Genomic DNA, 13,022 nt, shown 5'->3' on the forward strand with positions numbered 1-13,022 from the left:
GATAGTACATGTATAATATCTGGTAGCAATTGAACCTCCAAAAAGGGGACAAAATAAAGAAAAGCTCTGCTAGCGCTCCCAATATTTTTATCTAAGGTTCTATATCAATTATGTATAGGATAGACTACACCTAAGAGTAGAATAATTATGAGTCTATGTAACCTCCGCGGTTGCGGTTAGCCCGAGGCGCAAGCCAAGGGAATCTAACCGTAACCAAGGCGGTTACTAAGACGCATATTCTATGAGTGGGTGTGGTCTATCTAACTTGGACTTCATTGCGCATGCGCGAGGCGTGGTTATAAAAGCCAGGTTTGGTGCGTAGCAACAGAAATTGAATTTGTGCGAGCTGGACGAGCTGGAGAGCTGTGAGAGACACCAGTTGACAGAAAAAGACATGCAAGAAGACGGCTTCAAAACAACGAAAAACTACAGTAAAACTTAGTAAAGCTTGTGAAACGCTTCTTGAAGATACTGGAAAGAACAGACAAGTAAAAAGAACCTAGAACTATGCTAGAACTGACTGCAACACTACAAGAAGAAGAATAAAGCTCTGTGGTGGAGTGGAGGGGGGTATAGAGCAGACTGGACCAGCATGGAACCTCAATAGAAGGTGTCAAGCGACTGCTAAAGTGTTTTTGATGCTTCCTGGCCCCCCTGCCCATGCCCAACTGGAAAAAGCAATACAAAGCAACAGTGGACATGGAAAGAATAGATAATTACTGAACAAACTATTGCATTCTGTGTTTTTTATAATGTTTTTGTCATCTTCTTGTCACTTTCACTAAAACTTTCATTTCAACTTTTGAGAACTTCAATAAGTACCTTCTTGTACATTATACTTCCATGTAATCTACTGTTTTTAGCCAATCAGATCAATTACAGATGATGTAATGTAGTCTAAGTGTACAACCTGGTGCAGTTGTATGTATTCCCGAGGGAATACATACATCTGCCCTGGTTACAAATCCAATACTAGCCTCGATCCCAGGCCAAGTTTTCCCTTTATAACGGTTAGGCAAACAACTAGGGTTAAGGGCAAGAGCTAGGGTTAGTTGTTTGCCTAATCCTTATAAAAGCGAAAACTCGGCCTGGGATCGAGGCTACATGCACTTGATATCTATGGTTCAACTATTACATGTACATGTATTATTTACATGTATACATGACTGTATTGTACATGTCAAGAATTCTTGTTGCCTTTTGTCCTCCGAGATCTAAGGAATAGCAGTGCCAGTATATGGCATGTTGCACTGGGGCAAAGTGACCTTTTTGAGACCAGAGAGCCTGCACCCAATACTTCAAATTTTGATTTTATAGTACGTGACACATTTATATATGGTTCCTGTGGTAAATTTACTAGACAGCATAATTTTTATACATGGTTTCGATGCTCATACTATACAATATTCAGCCACCAACAACAGAACAAAACTACCATATTTTTTTCTTCTCGTATCTATGCCGCAAGTGGTTTCTATGCTAGTTTCTTAATTATGCAGAATTTGGTGGTTTTCAAGGCAACAAAATTAATTACATAGCAATTTGTCACGAGCAGTTTATTGGCCCTTGTAGTATATAGATAATTGTGGCACTCATAGCCATGCGCATGTAATAACAAGTATATGATTATAGACCTGTAAATGACATTGTGACGGATTGCTCTCCCCCCCGCTCATTTCCCAGGCTAATCTTAACAATGTTTGCATTGCAAATGTTTTGTACGGCTTAGATTATAATAACTATATATTCTTAGTGAAATCTGTTAGCTTCATTTAAGGTTGTTTGTATTCAATTCCAGCTTTCCGTCTTTCTTAATCGGTGGTATCTCCGATAACCTTGTAGTGATCTGAGGACGGAAAGCTATGGAATTGCATAAATACTATTATAGTCAATGATTAATTCCCTTGGCTTCGTAGCAAAACAAATCTCGGCCAGGTTCGCTAAAAATGTAATAATTATTCTCTATAGAAGGAAACAAGATGACTAAATGCTGCAGGTTACTGTAGTTATAGAGCTTTGTTTAGCCTGACGGAATCACCGTATTCCAATTATGGGGCGATCGTTACAAAGCATGGCACATTATATTGATTCCCTTGGCTTCGTACAAAACCAAACCAAATGATCCAACCCACTTACATAATATAAAAGCGATATGTTTTGAACTTCAAGTAGTAAGAACAGCAAGCTAACGACCTAATTCGAACATAAAACAAACAAAATTAATATTCTCGAGCCATGGCACTTCTTGTAGCAACTCGCCAGCGGGGTCAAGTTGTGACTCCACAAAGTGGATCTCCGTCACAGGGAGATAATGTTTCGATTCAGCCAGTTAGTGGGTCTGGTAAGCATTAATCTGCTTTAGTTGAAGAAAGTTAATTTTGTTTGTTCTTACTTCAGCTAACCAACAGTGGGTCTTTGACAACCAGTGCACTGGAATCCCAGGTGTTTTAACAATTGCAAGCAAAACTGAGCCCTCACTTTTGCTTACTTCTCCACTTGATCCAAGCAAGGGAGATAAAGTCAGTTTGTCCACCAAAATCGGCGGTTCCGGGCGGCCATCTCAGCAGCAACTGTGGAGACTCATCCCAGGAGCCGGTGATGACAGAATTATGCCAGGGACGATGGTCTAATGATCGATATTCCAAGTGGAAAAACAGGTGTTCCTATTCAGATGTGGCCTCGCAAAGACAATGATAACCAGTCGTTCTACATAGACATTGTGTGAATACTGGTGGGAGTTCAGTAAGGATCATGAACATGCAGTTCTTTCTTGAGTTACAATAAAGTAGATGTTATAAGATGGACAATAGTTTTAAGATAATAAATTTAACTAGCATAATTTGATTCGCCTTTAACAAGACAGTGCCATGAAAACCACAAACAACAACTTCTATCAATTCAGAAAAGTTCACAAGTTGGTGTCTGGATATCTAAACTCATAATTCCTACTCGTTTCCATACATGAACACAACTAACTTCATGACGTACATGTACATGTATACCAGGTTTTGAATGCATACAGTTAATCAGTTGTGAATGACACTGTGCATTTCTAGTCTAGCTATTATGAATTGTATGTGCATGCTCTCTCCTTTGCGAGTCTCAAAAACTCGCAATTAATTGAAACCTAGCATACGATACACTGTACACAACAGACATAATTATAATTAGATTGGACATGCACGTACCATGATTGAGGACGACGATGTGAGTAAGGTTTTCAAATTTCAGGTGCAAATACAAAACGAACAGTTAGTCTACAACAGTTGGTGCATACTCGTCTGGCTCAACAGAAAAATCCCATTTAAACTGTTTGTTAAGACTATCCTGAAACTTCAGCCCTTTTTTGACTAGACTAGCATCCAAGCTGCCATTTGAAGCCTCCAAAATTGAGAAGAATATCTGCAAACACAAAATAATAGTTAATCACGAGTTAATCAATGTTATTATTTTGCTAGATTTGCTAATTAATTTTGAGCTAGGTCAGGGGTTGAATGTAAGCGATGGGGAGCAGTGAAGTTTTCCCCCTGAAAGTCCATCGTTTAGATAAAATTTCTCTAACTACAATCTCAGACCATTATAATATATTCCTGGGGAGGCAATGCCACCAGACCTTCATTTGGGTCCCCCCTCCTGGATGTATATGTAAGAATTCTTCTTTTCTATAGCGCTACTGCCAAGTCCATGTGTACATGAAACAGTTAGAATGCTATTGTATATGTCAAGAGCGGAATAATTATTAAAAGAACATGTTTCTTATCCAAGAATGAACCCACACTAAGCTTCAGAATACAAATCAAGTCACTCACCTGCAATGTGGTCGTCAGAAAATTTTTTCTGGATACAATGTCCACGAAAAAATCTTTAGGGATCTCCTTCAGTTGAAAGTGAAGAACAGCTGTATAAAATACAAGTACTTTATTAGTGATACATGAATCGTATTCTACCGAGATTACTCCCACATCCAAAATTAAATGCCTATAGTCCTGCCCGAGTTTTGGTACATGTTGAACTGCTACTTTTGTACGTACTAACTTATGGCGGCGGGCACATACATTAGCTTACATATAAGGTTTGAGAAAAATTTAGGGTGACATTTCATTGCTTCCTCACAAGAGCAGAGCAACTGAACCAGGGACTTCCAGTGTTCAAACGCATCATACACTGTAAAAATACGAAAAGAATGGCATTATGTTATGGGCTCACAGTGACTACTTGCATAGCCATGGTACACACCTTGTCCTTGTAGGAAACAAAGGAAGGCCAACTGCAGTTCTCCAAGCAATTCATCCTCACCTGGGGAATCAAGGGCGCCAACCATTAGAAATAATTATAAGTAAGTATGGAACATTACGTACAATGGGTGTAAACCGGACATATTCTACTAATAAGGTACATGCATTAATGCTGCAAAAGAGCAGGACTAGGACAAGTTATTTTAATCAATAATTATAATTATGACACTAACTTGTAAAATAACGCTTCAGCATTTCTTCAAGAGTGAACGAAAAATCCATACAATGATGAGAAATCTGTGCTGGAGTTGAATCTTTTGGATACTTAGTAGAAACAAGGTGGAATCTAAATGAAGACAGCACACTGATTTTCTTTAAGCTTCAACACATTGGAGGCAGTTTTTATGGTTTGTACGCAGTATTCACCTTAAGACTGAATCTGGCTCTGCCTGAAGTGTGCACTGTGGCGTGCTCTGACTGTCGGTGGAATTTATGCTCTCTGCAGTGAAGTAACCAACACCAGCAAACAGCTGCTCACTCGAACTTTCCTGGGTTGACTCTTTCTGTAGTTTCTCAGAGTGAACGTCATCTGACCGTACTTGAGTGACAGAGGATACACAGCCATTGTGTGGCCGTACTCTAGGAGGAGACAGAGCAAAAACTTACAGAGGCTATCTATATAATATTATAGTTGCTGCATAGAATGGCTGAGTATAGTATTACTCACGTTGCTACAATCTCTTCAGTGACATAGTTGGACAAAGAAACCCACTTCTTCAGCGACTCATAAGGGTATGCTCCCAGAGACGAGTCAAGATCCATCAAGCCTATTGTATGTATACACTCTCAGAGTAATCAAAACACCACTGGCACTTACTTATACGAAGTCTATCTTCGTCTTCTGAAAGAATACCTTCACTAGAAATAACCTCTAAACTTTTGTCCCATCGACGTACCACCAGCTAAACATCATTGTATCAACAGTGAACAACAGTTGGGGTAGTATATTCAACATTATTATAATACACTTCACGATTTGATTTTTATAGGTGCTAGGCCTATACTTACTTCCTTTTGCTTGAAGAAATGCAGGAAGCCTGTGCGTGGAGAAGCCTTTTTATCTTTACTCACAACACTAATAAACGAAACAACATAATTATACTTGATTTTATTTTAACATGAACAAAAGGTGCATAATTTGACTACCGTGAAAGATTAAATTACAGCGCCCTCCGAGTACGTAGACTCTCGTTAATCCAGTAACCTTTGGGACAGTGCAGCTTGGAAGGAACAGCGAGGTGGCCGCATTTCAGGAAATAGCCGTGGCTAAAGACGACCTTACCTTGAATCTAATGACTTACTTTGCGGTTCTGTATTGAGGATAATGAATCATTCTGCTCTCTAATCCAGTTTTATCTGCCAAAGCACACCCAAACTTAATATCTAAACGTATAAAATTACATTTAAAACCCAGTACACGAAATGGTGAGTGACCGCATTTCAGGGCAAGTTTTGTGCAGTAAACAGCTACGTAGTAATTTGTGCCAAACCAAATGGCCGGTATATCGATCAAGGTGGTCGTACTTCAGAGAGCCGGAATAGCGAGAGTCTACTGTATCTCATAGGCACACAAGTCTTTTTTGGTCTCTGTTTTTACAGCTGCATCTAGCCTCGTTCCCAGGCCGATCCGTCTTCAATTGAACGCTAGGTCGACTCCTAGGCCTGGTATTGATTGTATCTGGGCGTGGTTGGAATTTGCTCAAACGAGCGAATTTCTAAGCGATTACAATGTAAACACTAAAGGTGTTTATTAGAAAGCTAGCTATAGCGACCTGTGACTCAACTATGGAGACTTCAGTTCTGGATGTCGATGGACAAGGGAAGCGCTGGTCCTACCAAGCTTGTAGTCCATCAAAAATGATAGCAGAGAGACTTGCCATACCCTGTTGGGAACCACACAAACACATCCTTTCCCTCAGACAGGAGCTTGAGGGCCTGGGCCTGTTCCTTCAAGAGAGTAAGCTATTGCTCCATCGAAATCCAAAACTGAAGTCTCCATTGTCAAGTCACAGGTAGCTAATCGCTTAGGAATTCGCTTATTTGAGCGAATTCCAATCACGCTCAGATACAATCGATACCAGACCCTAGGAATTCGCTCATTTGAGCGAATTCCAATCACGCCCAGATACAATCAATACCAGACCTAGGAGTCGACCTAGCGATTGGCCTGGGAACGAGGCTACAGCTGCATCTAGACCGAATGTCTGCACTATCCTGGAAGGGCGGCTAATTCATGAGAGAATTGAGGGCAACATACTCTGCTTCAGCCGTTGACAGGGTGACGATACCCTGTTTCTTGCTTAGCCAACTGACTGGTCCACCGCTGAGAAGAAATAAATTTCCTGTTGTGGAGTGCCGATCATCTGGGTCATTAGCATAGTCAGCATCTGAATATCCAATAAGCCGACCATCTTCGGACTTGAGTCAATTCGCGAACTTTGACCTCGGCTAACCTTCTGTAGATTACCTCACACGAGATCAACTTTCACGAGATCAACTCCCACGAAATCAATTCTTACCAGATCAACTTTGCAGGAGGTCAACTCTCAGTAGATCAACTCTCACAGAATCCAAATGATCAACTTCATAGGATCAACTCAGAACCAGAATTTAAAATGACAAAAAAGAGATTAAAGTCCAGTAAGATGCTTGACGCGCTGATATAAATATGCATTGAGAGGCATGCCTCCTGTGTTGACCCTTGCGTCTCTGTGGCTAGCTCCAGACATGTAGCTCTGAATCTTCGCTTTGGTCACTGCCTCCTCTCTCTGCATGTATATTCGATTCATTTAGGTGAGGGTTGCTTTTGTCATCCTAGAACCTACTCTCATCTCTGACCCTCTTCCTCATTCCTGCAATGGCAACTTGAGTATAGTATGATCTCAGCTGGAATGGGTGGGTGATCATGCTCGTCTGGCCCTCTTCCTCATTCCTGCAATGGCAACTTGAGTATAGTATAGTATGATCTCAGCTGGATTGGGTGGGTGATCATTCGTTCCCCTTACAACCACACTCAAACCCTCTGAAGTGGCTCTTGCTGGGCAACCAGCCTTATGGTTTTTGCACCTCCATAATTGAAATCATTTTTGTCTCTTATTTTTGTATGCTTAAACTTTCCTCCTCGGTTTGTCTTGATGAATTGAACCATTGCGAATAAATGCATTGTGCCTAGATATATAAATTAATAGTACTCAGTACCTTTCCCTACTCAGTACCTTTCCCTACTATAATTAAATTGATTGAAGAGTAGATTTTAGTTGATTTCAGGAGTAGAGTTAACTCTATGAAAAGTTGATTCTATGAGAGTTGATCTACTGAGAGTTGACCTTATGCAAAGTTGATCTGGTAAGAATTGATAGTTGATCTCGTGAAAGTTGATCTCGTGCGTACACCCGGCCTTCTGTATTTATTTAACACCACTAAATAAAATGAATATCCTCCAGGCCATGCATGCATCAATATCTACAGAGGAGCTGAAAACACTTGGAGTGCATATGGCTTTGGAGTGCATATGGCTTTATGGTGATGCTGTCTTTATGGTGGTGCTGTAAATACATCAACTATTAAAAATCTATACCTGTAAAAAACGAAGTGAAATCCTGGAGGAATCATCTTCACTCCCTTGAACTTGGGACCAACTGTCCAAGAGTTGTAGTCTATTCCAAACTCAGTGCCTTGAGGCACATCGAGGATAACCAGTGTGGCTCCTTCGTGGAACAGCTTCTTTGCCAACTCTGGATCCATGCTTTTAGATGTGGTAGTGATCATCAGAAAAACTGATCCATAGATTATGATGTTTCCCACAGCAAATGACTGATTATGATGTTTCCCACAGCAAATGTTTCGTGGCCACAGCATTGGATGAGAAAAAGTTTTTAAGTGAGACTGAATTATGTGTTCTGCAAGGCAATCATTAACATACGTTGCTTATCTTGTGTTGCTGCTCTGCACTGCTGTTTGCATCTGCCCTCATCTCAGCCAAAGTGCAGCTAACTCATCCAGTCCTGATTCCACTCAATTGCACATCATGCTCTTTGACACAACTGACAAAAACTGCTATTCAGACGTGATAAACACAGCAGTACAAGACTCCATTAACAAGGTGCAGGAGAAGGCATTGAATATCACAATACGATATTGTGGAAATGTAAGTCAAGGTATTGGTTTAATCATCACATCGATTGTAGACATTTTCTCAGATATTAATACTTAGATCTATCTAGATTATCATAAGTTTGCATAAATTCTACTTAACTATGTAGGCACAAACACCATCACATTTATAGCAATGCTTAAAACTCGTACAATTAATCAATAACATGTGAAGAGTGTATAATTTATGCGCACCATTTTGCAGTGTACATCTACTGATGCTCAAAATGTTTTATTTGGTGGACTTTTCAAGACACCGAATGAGGTGGCGATAATTGGACCAGCTTGCTACAGTGTCCCTAATGCTGTGGCTCAAATCTCTCGGCTTTATCAAATACCACTGGTAATTTAAGAATAGTCTTACAAGTATAAGTGAAATTCCCTCATGTTTTTATAATTATGTAATTATAATTATGTAAATCTAATATATTAGATTTCATTGGCTCCATCTTATCATGATGGAAATGAATTCTTATTTACCATTTACCCTACACTTACAAAACAAATGGATGGAGTAATTGCGTTTATTGATGCTTTTCCCGAGTGGCATAGAGTGGCAATAATCTCACAAGATGAAGAAATGTTTAGAAAGGCAAGCCATAGAGAATGTCATATATACGTATATTGTTTTTGATCATTTTAGCGTAAACAAGTATTTATCAATGCTACACGTATCCAGGTGGCTGTTTATGTGGAAGAAAGATTCAGTTTCAAAAACATATCAGTTGTAAGTAGCAAAGTTATTTCAAGAGCAACACTCCACGACATAGTCATAAATAAACTTGTGGTGAGCCATATCCTACAATTCATAATTCACATGTATTATCAGGAGCACATAAAGAGAAGGCCGGAGCATGTAATGGGCGGTTTGACCAAAATTACTATCTCCATAATGATTATAATGAGGTAGAACCTCGATTATCCGGAACCTTGGATATTTGGCTTGGCGAAATGGGCTTGTTCCTTAATGGCATAATGCACATGTGCAATTAACAGCTGTTACCTTGGACACAGGCATGTTTATCACCTACGCATGCGCAGATGCCCACGTTCACTAAATTTGCACTTGTTGTTTATCAGTGGGTGGATTAAGGCGTGGTTTATCTGATTATCTGGCATACGCCTACCCCTAGAACCAAGGTGTCCGGATAATCGACGTAGAGAAATGTTACTATAATTATTGCACCTCTCTTGTGGGTTAATTTTCAGTTTTTACCACACCCCTACACTTAGATAACAGCTATTCTAAGCAACTGTGAGTTAGATGTTCCTTCCCTTTATGTGCACCTGGTATTATGCATACTCCATGCAATTTTAAGATGTATCTCTATTCAAACAGGAAAATTCCTTCAGAATAGTTATACTGAACATGGAGTCTAAGTTGATTCGACGTTTTCTTTGCAAGGTACTGAGCACCAGCACACAATTCTAAATACTGATACCCCATTGCAGGCCTCCCTTGTCATCCAATATCAGTATGTATGGATAACACTAGGTTCCTACGAATACTGGTGGTTAGGATCTGAAGAGTGTGATGATCAGGAGCTACAGATGTTCTTAAATAATCAAAGTGTCATGCTAATCAATACTACTCTGACAAGCCATACAGATTGCAATGTGAGTGGTTCAAAAAGTTTGCTGTATGCTAGATCTAGGCAGCTTGTGTTTTTACAGAAAAGTCAGAGCAACGATACTAATGTGTGCTTATTGAGATCTCTAGCCCAGGACTCAGTGATGGCTATTATAAACGGACTTAATGAAACCAATACATCGCTTGTGTTGAGCCACTTTCAACTACCTCCTGGGCATGTTAGAGAAGTTGGACCTACAATAGCAGCAAACATAAACGAAATCAACTTTAGGGGATTTTCCGTGAGTAGACAACAAAAGATTTTGTTCAGATTTGTAGACATGCATGCCTCCCTATAATACCTATATAGGGAGATGTGTCCTTCACTGCTCAGCAGAGATCAGTGAAAGAATATTTCTTGTTCCAGTTCAAAAATGGTAATTATATATATATAAACATTAACAGGGTTCAGAGGCATATACTGTATTACTAGAGCATCAAACATAATTATGTGAACTTTGCGAGGGTTGATCAATTCGCAAAACCTCACTACATAAGATCCTTGCCAGGACGCAATTTAGTAAGATCGCAAAGGGTCAATTTTTCTGCTGATTTGCCTCATTCGCAAAGGTTTTCCATCTGCAGAGTATTCTAGTACTACGGTTATATATGGCAAAAATAATAGTTAATTATGACAATTTTGGAATTCTTCCTGGCCACGACAGTTCAACACACACAAAAGTAAATCAGTATTCATTTTATCCACGACTGAATAAAAAAAAAAGATGAAAAAAATTGCACATAACCATGCACGTAGATATATTACTGCTATTCTCTAGGTTATTACTCATGAACGACTCACAAGGAATGTACAGCGCTAATACAACTCGAGCCCGAGCTAGGGCAAGAGTTGTATTATAGAGTGCATGGTGGGTGGTGCTTTAGTCTGCATCCTGTATCATCCAGGTATATTGACCCCCATCATATTACCCAGGCATGTACTGTATTTACAAAGATTGCATCGTGATAACAGTTTATACAAAGCTCCTATTCTGTTTGTTGCACACTATAATTATATAGGAGAGGAGGCTACCTTTCTAAATTTTGATTTTAATGCAGAATCTGGCAATTCTACTGGACAGTTTGTGAAGTTGGGGCTGATAAATTGTTCTGGTTTGAGCTTACTCAATGGAAAAAGCAGAGAACATATTATTTGGGGTGACACCATTCCTTCCGATGGCTCAACTATCATAGAACTGAGATATACAGAGCTAGCAGTTACTGTAGTAACATATATCTTTGCAGGGTGCAACATTATCATTGCAATAGCTGGTATGCTGTTTATGACTGTATACAAAAAGAGAAGGTCAGCAATTTCACTATAACTATTGTACATGTACTATTTCACCCCAACTATTCAGGTTGATACGATTATCTAGTCCAAACCTCAACTACCTTGTTGGAATTGGTGTAATCATCTTTAACACGTCTGTTTTTCTTTTCGTCTATCCTCCTCTGTCCAAGTCGACCATTAATATATTCTGTGTTGTAAGTTGGGACAACACTAATTTTATGCGTGTGTATACAGTACGTCTATCAACAAACTATATCTATTGTACCATGATAGATACGCCCATGGTTTACTTCGATTGGATACCTCCTCTGCCTGGGAACAATTAACACTAAGATGCTGCGAGTTTATTACGTTTGCAGAAATGCCAAAGCTACAGCTAGAAAGAGGGTTAGTAAAAAAGTTATTTCATTCACACCAAGGAGTTACTGTGCTATTTTTGCAGCCACTGAAAGATTGGCATCTGTTTTTGTTTGTTTCTTTCCTTCTTCTGATTGATGTCATAATTCTCACTCTTGTCACAAGCTTCCCTACTTCCAGACAACAGGCCAAAATCATTCCTGATGTGGAACGCAGAGATGGTGGAGTTAATGTAAACAAAGTCAGCAAACTTTTGTAAATTTAGCTATAAAGCTATAATAATAATAATTATGTTAAAATGAAACACACAACTATTATTGCAAATTAATCACAGATGAAGCATGAGCATGAAAAACTTTTTTTATGTTCAGGACAATGGAATCCCAATTCAATACACAGTGATAACTTGTGAGGCTACATACAGACAACATTGGCTTATACCATTACTAGGCTACAAGGCTGTCTTCCACTTCACAGCTGTGTTTTTGGCCTTTAAAATACGAAAAGTCAAGGAAAGTTTCAAAGTTTCTAGTTTTGCCTGATGGATGATTTATTGACCCTTTTAGGTGAAAGTTCTGAATGATTCTAAAGAAATTGTTTTCGTGCTTTATCTGACGGGTCTAGTGCTTGCAGCAGCATTTTTGATCACGCTGATATTCAGGTCCTATTTAAATGTCTATACTGGAACATACGCAGTGGGAATATGTCTTGCTAGTGCAGTGATACTTGGTGTGGTTTTTGTTTCTAAGGTACGTAATACTAATAAAAATTATGCAGATACATCACAGAATTGAAACTGCAGGCAATTCATTTGTGTAAAGACCCCAAAGGATTAGGAATTTTCCCAACAACAGCCAATAACGCTAACACAGCTGCCCCCACCGGCGCACCGGATACAATAGAGATAGCAAACCTGCAACGAAAAGTGAAAACACTTGAATCGAAACTGACAACCATTGATGAAGTAAGTTAAGTCACAGCACTACCAAACTTCATTAATTTTACACCGCTACAAAAAAAGCTTAACTATAACACTCAATTCAGTCTATATACACAGGTGTGGTGACCACATACACATGCACACAGGCCAGGAATGACAGCAATGTTCTGAATGACAAGCAGAGTTGAACACAAGATCGAGTTTACAGACCCAATATTTTGCTGCAATGTGTGTGTGTGTGTTAGCAATTCTTTTATTGTCCCTTAATTATCAAGGGAGTTACACCATAGCCGTTTACTACTTGGCATGCCACATAAAATTGTACACTGCACAAACAATGATGTGTGAAATCAA

The 13,022-nt window shown here is 39.3% G+C and overlaps 2 protein-coding genes across 4 annotated transcripts; one reads left to right on the top strand and one right to left on the bottom strand.

Moving 5' to 3' along the window:
* Positions 1 to 3,206: 3,206 nt before the first annotated feature.
* LOC135348361 (protein AAR2 homolog) lies at positions 3,207 to 8,074 on the bottom strand. The gene is made up of 10 exons (XM_064546545.1): positions 7,873 to 8,074; positions 5,304 to 5,370; positions 5,113 to 5,197; positions 4,963 to 5,062; positions 4,662 to 4,874; positions 4,469 to 4,581; positions 4,237 to 4,296; positions 4,066 to 4,164; positions 3,810 to 3,898; positions 3,207 to 3,402 (listed from the first exon to the last, which is right to left on the bottom strand). Exons 1-10 carry the CDS (start codon positions 8,061 to 8,063, stop codon positions 3,253 to 3,255), a joined length of 1,167 nt encoding a protein of 388 aa, XP_064402615.1. The 5' UTR covers positions 8,064 to 8,074; the 3' UTR covers positions 3,207 to 3,252.
* A 28-nt stretch (positions 8,075 to 8,102) lies between these two features.
* Positions 8,103 to 13,009, top strand: LOC135348358 (gamma-aminobutyric acid type B receptor subunit 2-like). Of its 3 annotated transcripts, none has more exons than XM_064546538.1 (16): positions 8,103 to 8,442; positions 8,653 to 8,790; positions 8,881 to 9,039; positions 9,127 to 9,234; positions 9,787 to 9,852; positions 9,900 to 10,064; positions 10,107 to 10,319; positions 10,388 to 10,454; positions 11,137 to 11,383; positions 11,439 to 11,565; positions 11,645 to 11,758; positions 11,814 to 11,960; positions 12,100 to 12,238; positions 12,293 to 12,477; positions 12,531 to 12,692; positions 12,815 to 13,009. In XM_064546538.1, exons 1-16 carry the CDS (start codon positions 8,188 to 8,190, stop codon positions 12,854 to 12,856), a joined length of 2,334 nt encoding a protein of 777 aa, XP_064402608.1. In that variant the 5' UTR covers positions 8,103 to 8,187; the 3' UTR covers positions 12,857 to 13,009. The 3 variants fall into 3 exon arrangements, with proteins under 3 accessions (XP_064402608.1, XP_064402610.1, XP_064402609.1); XM_064546540.1 differs by having other exon boundaries at positions 12,786 to 12,918; XM_064546539.1 differs by having other exon boundaries at positions 8,104 to 8,442; positions 10,122 to 10,319.
* The last annotated feature ends 13 nt before the right edge of the window (positions 13,010 to 13,022 follow it).

The sequence above is a fragment of the Halichondria panicea genome, chromosome 15, assembly GCF_963675165.1.
Source record: "Halichondria panicea chromosome 15, odHalPani1.1, whole genome shotgun sequence".
In the NCBI taxonomy this organism is placed as follows: domain Eukaryota; kingdom Metazoa; phylum Porifera; class Demospongiae; order Suberitida; family Halichondriidae; genus Halichondria; species Halichondria panicea.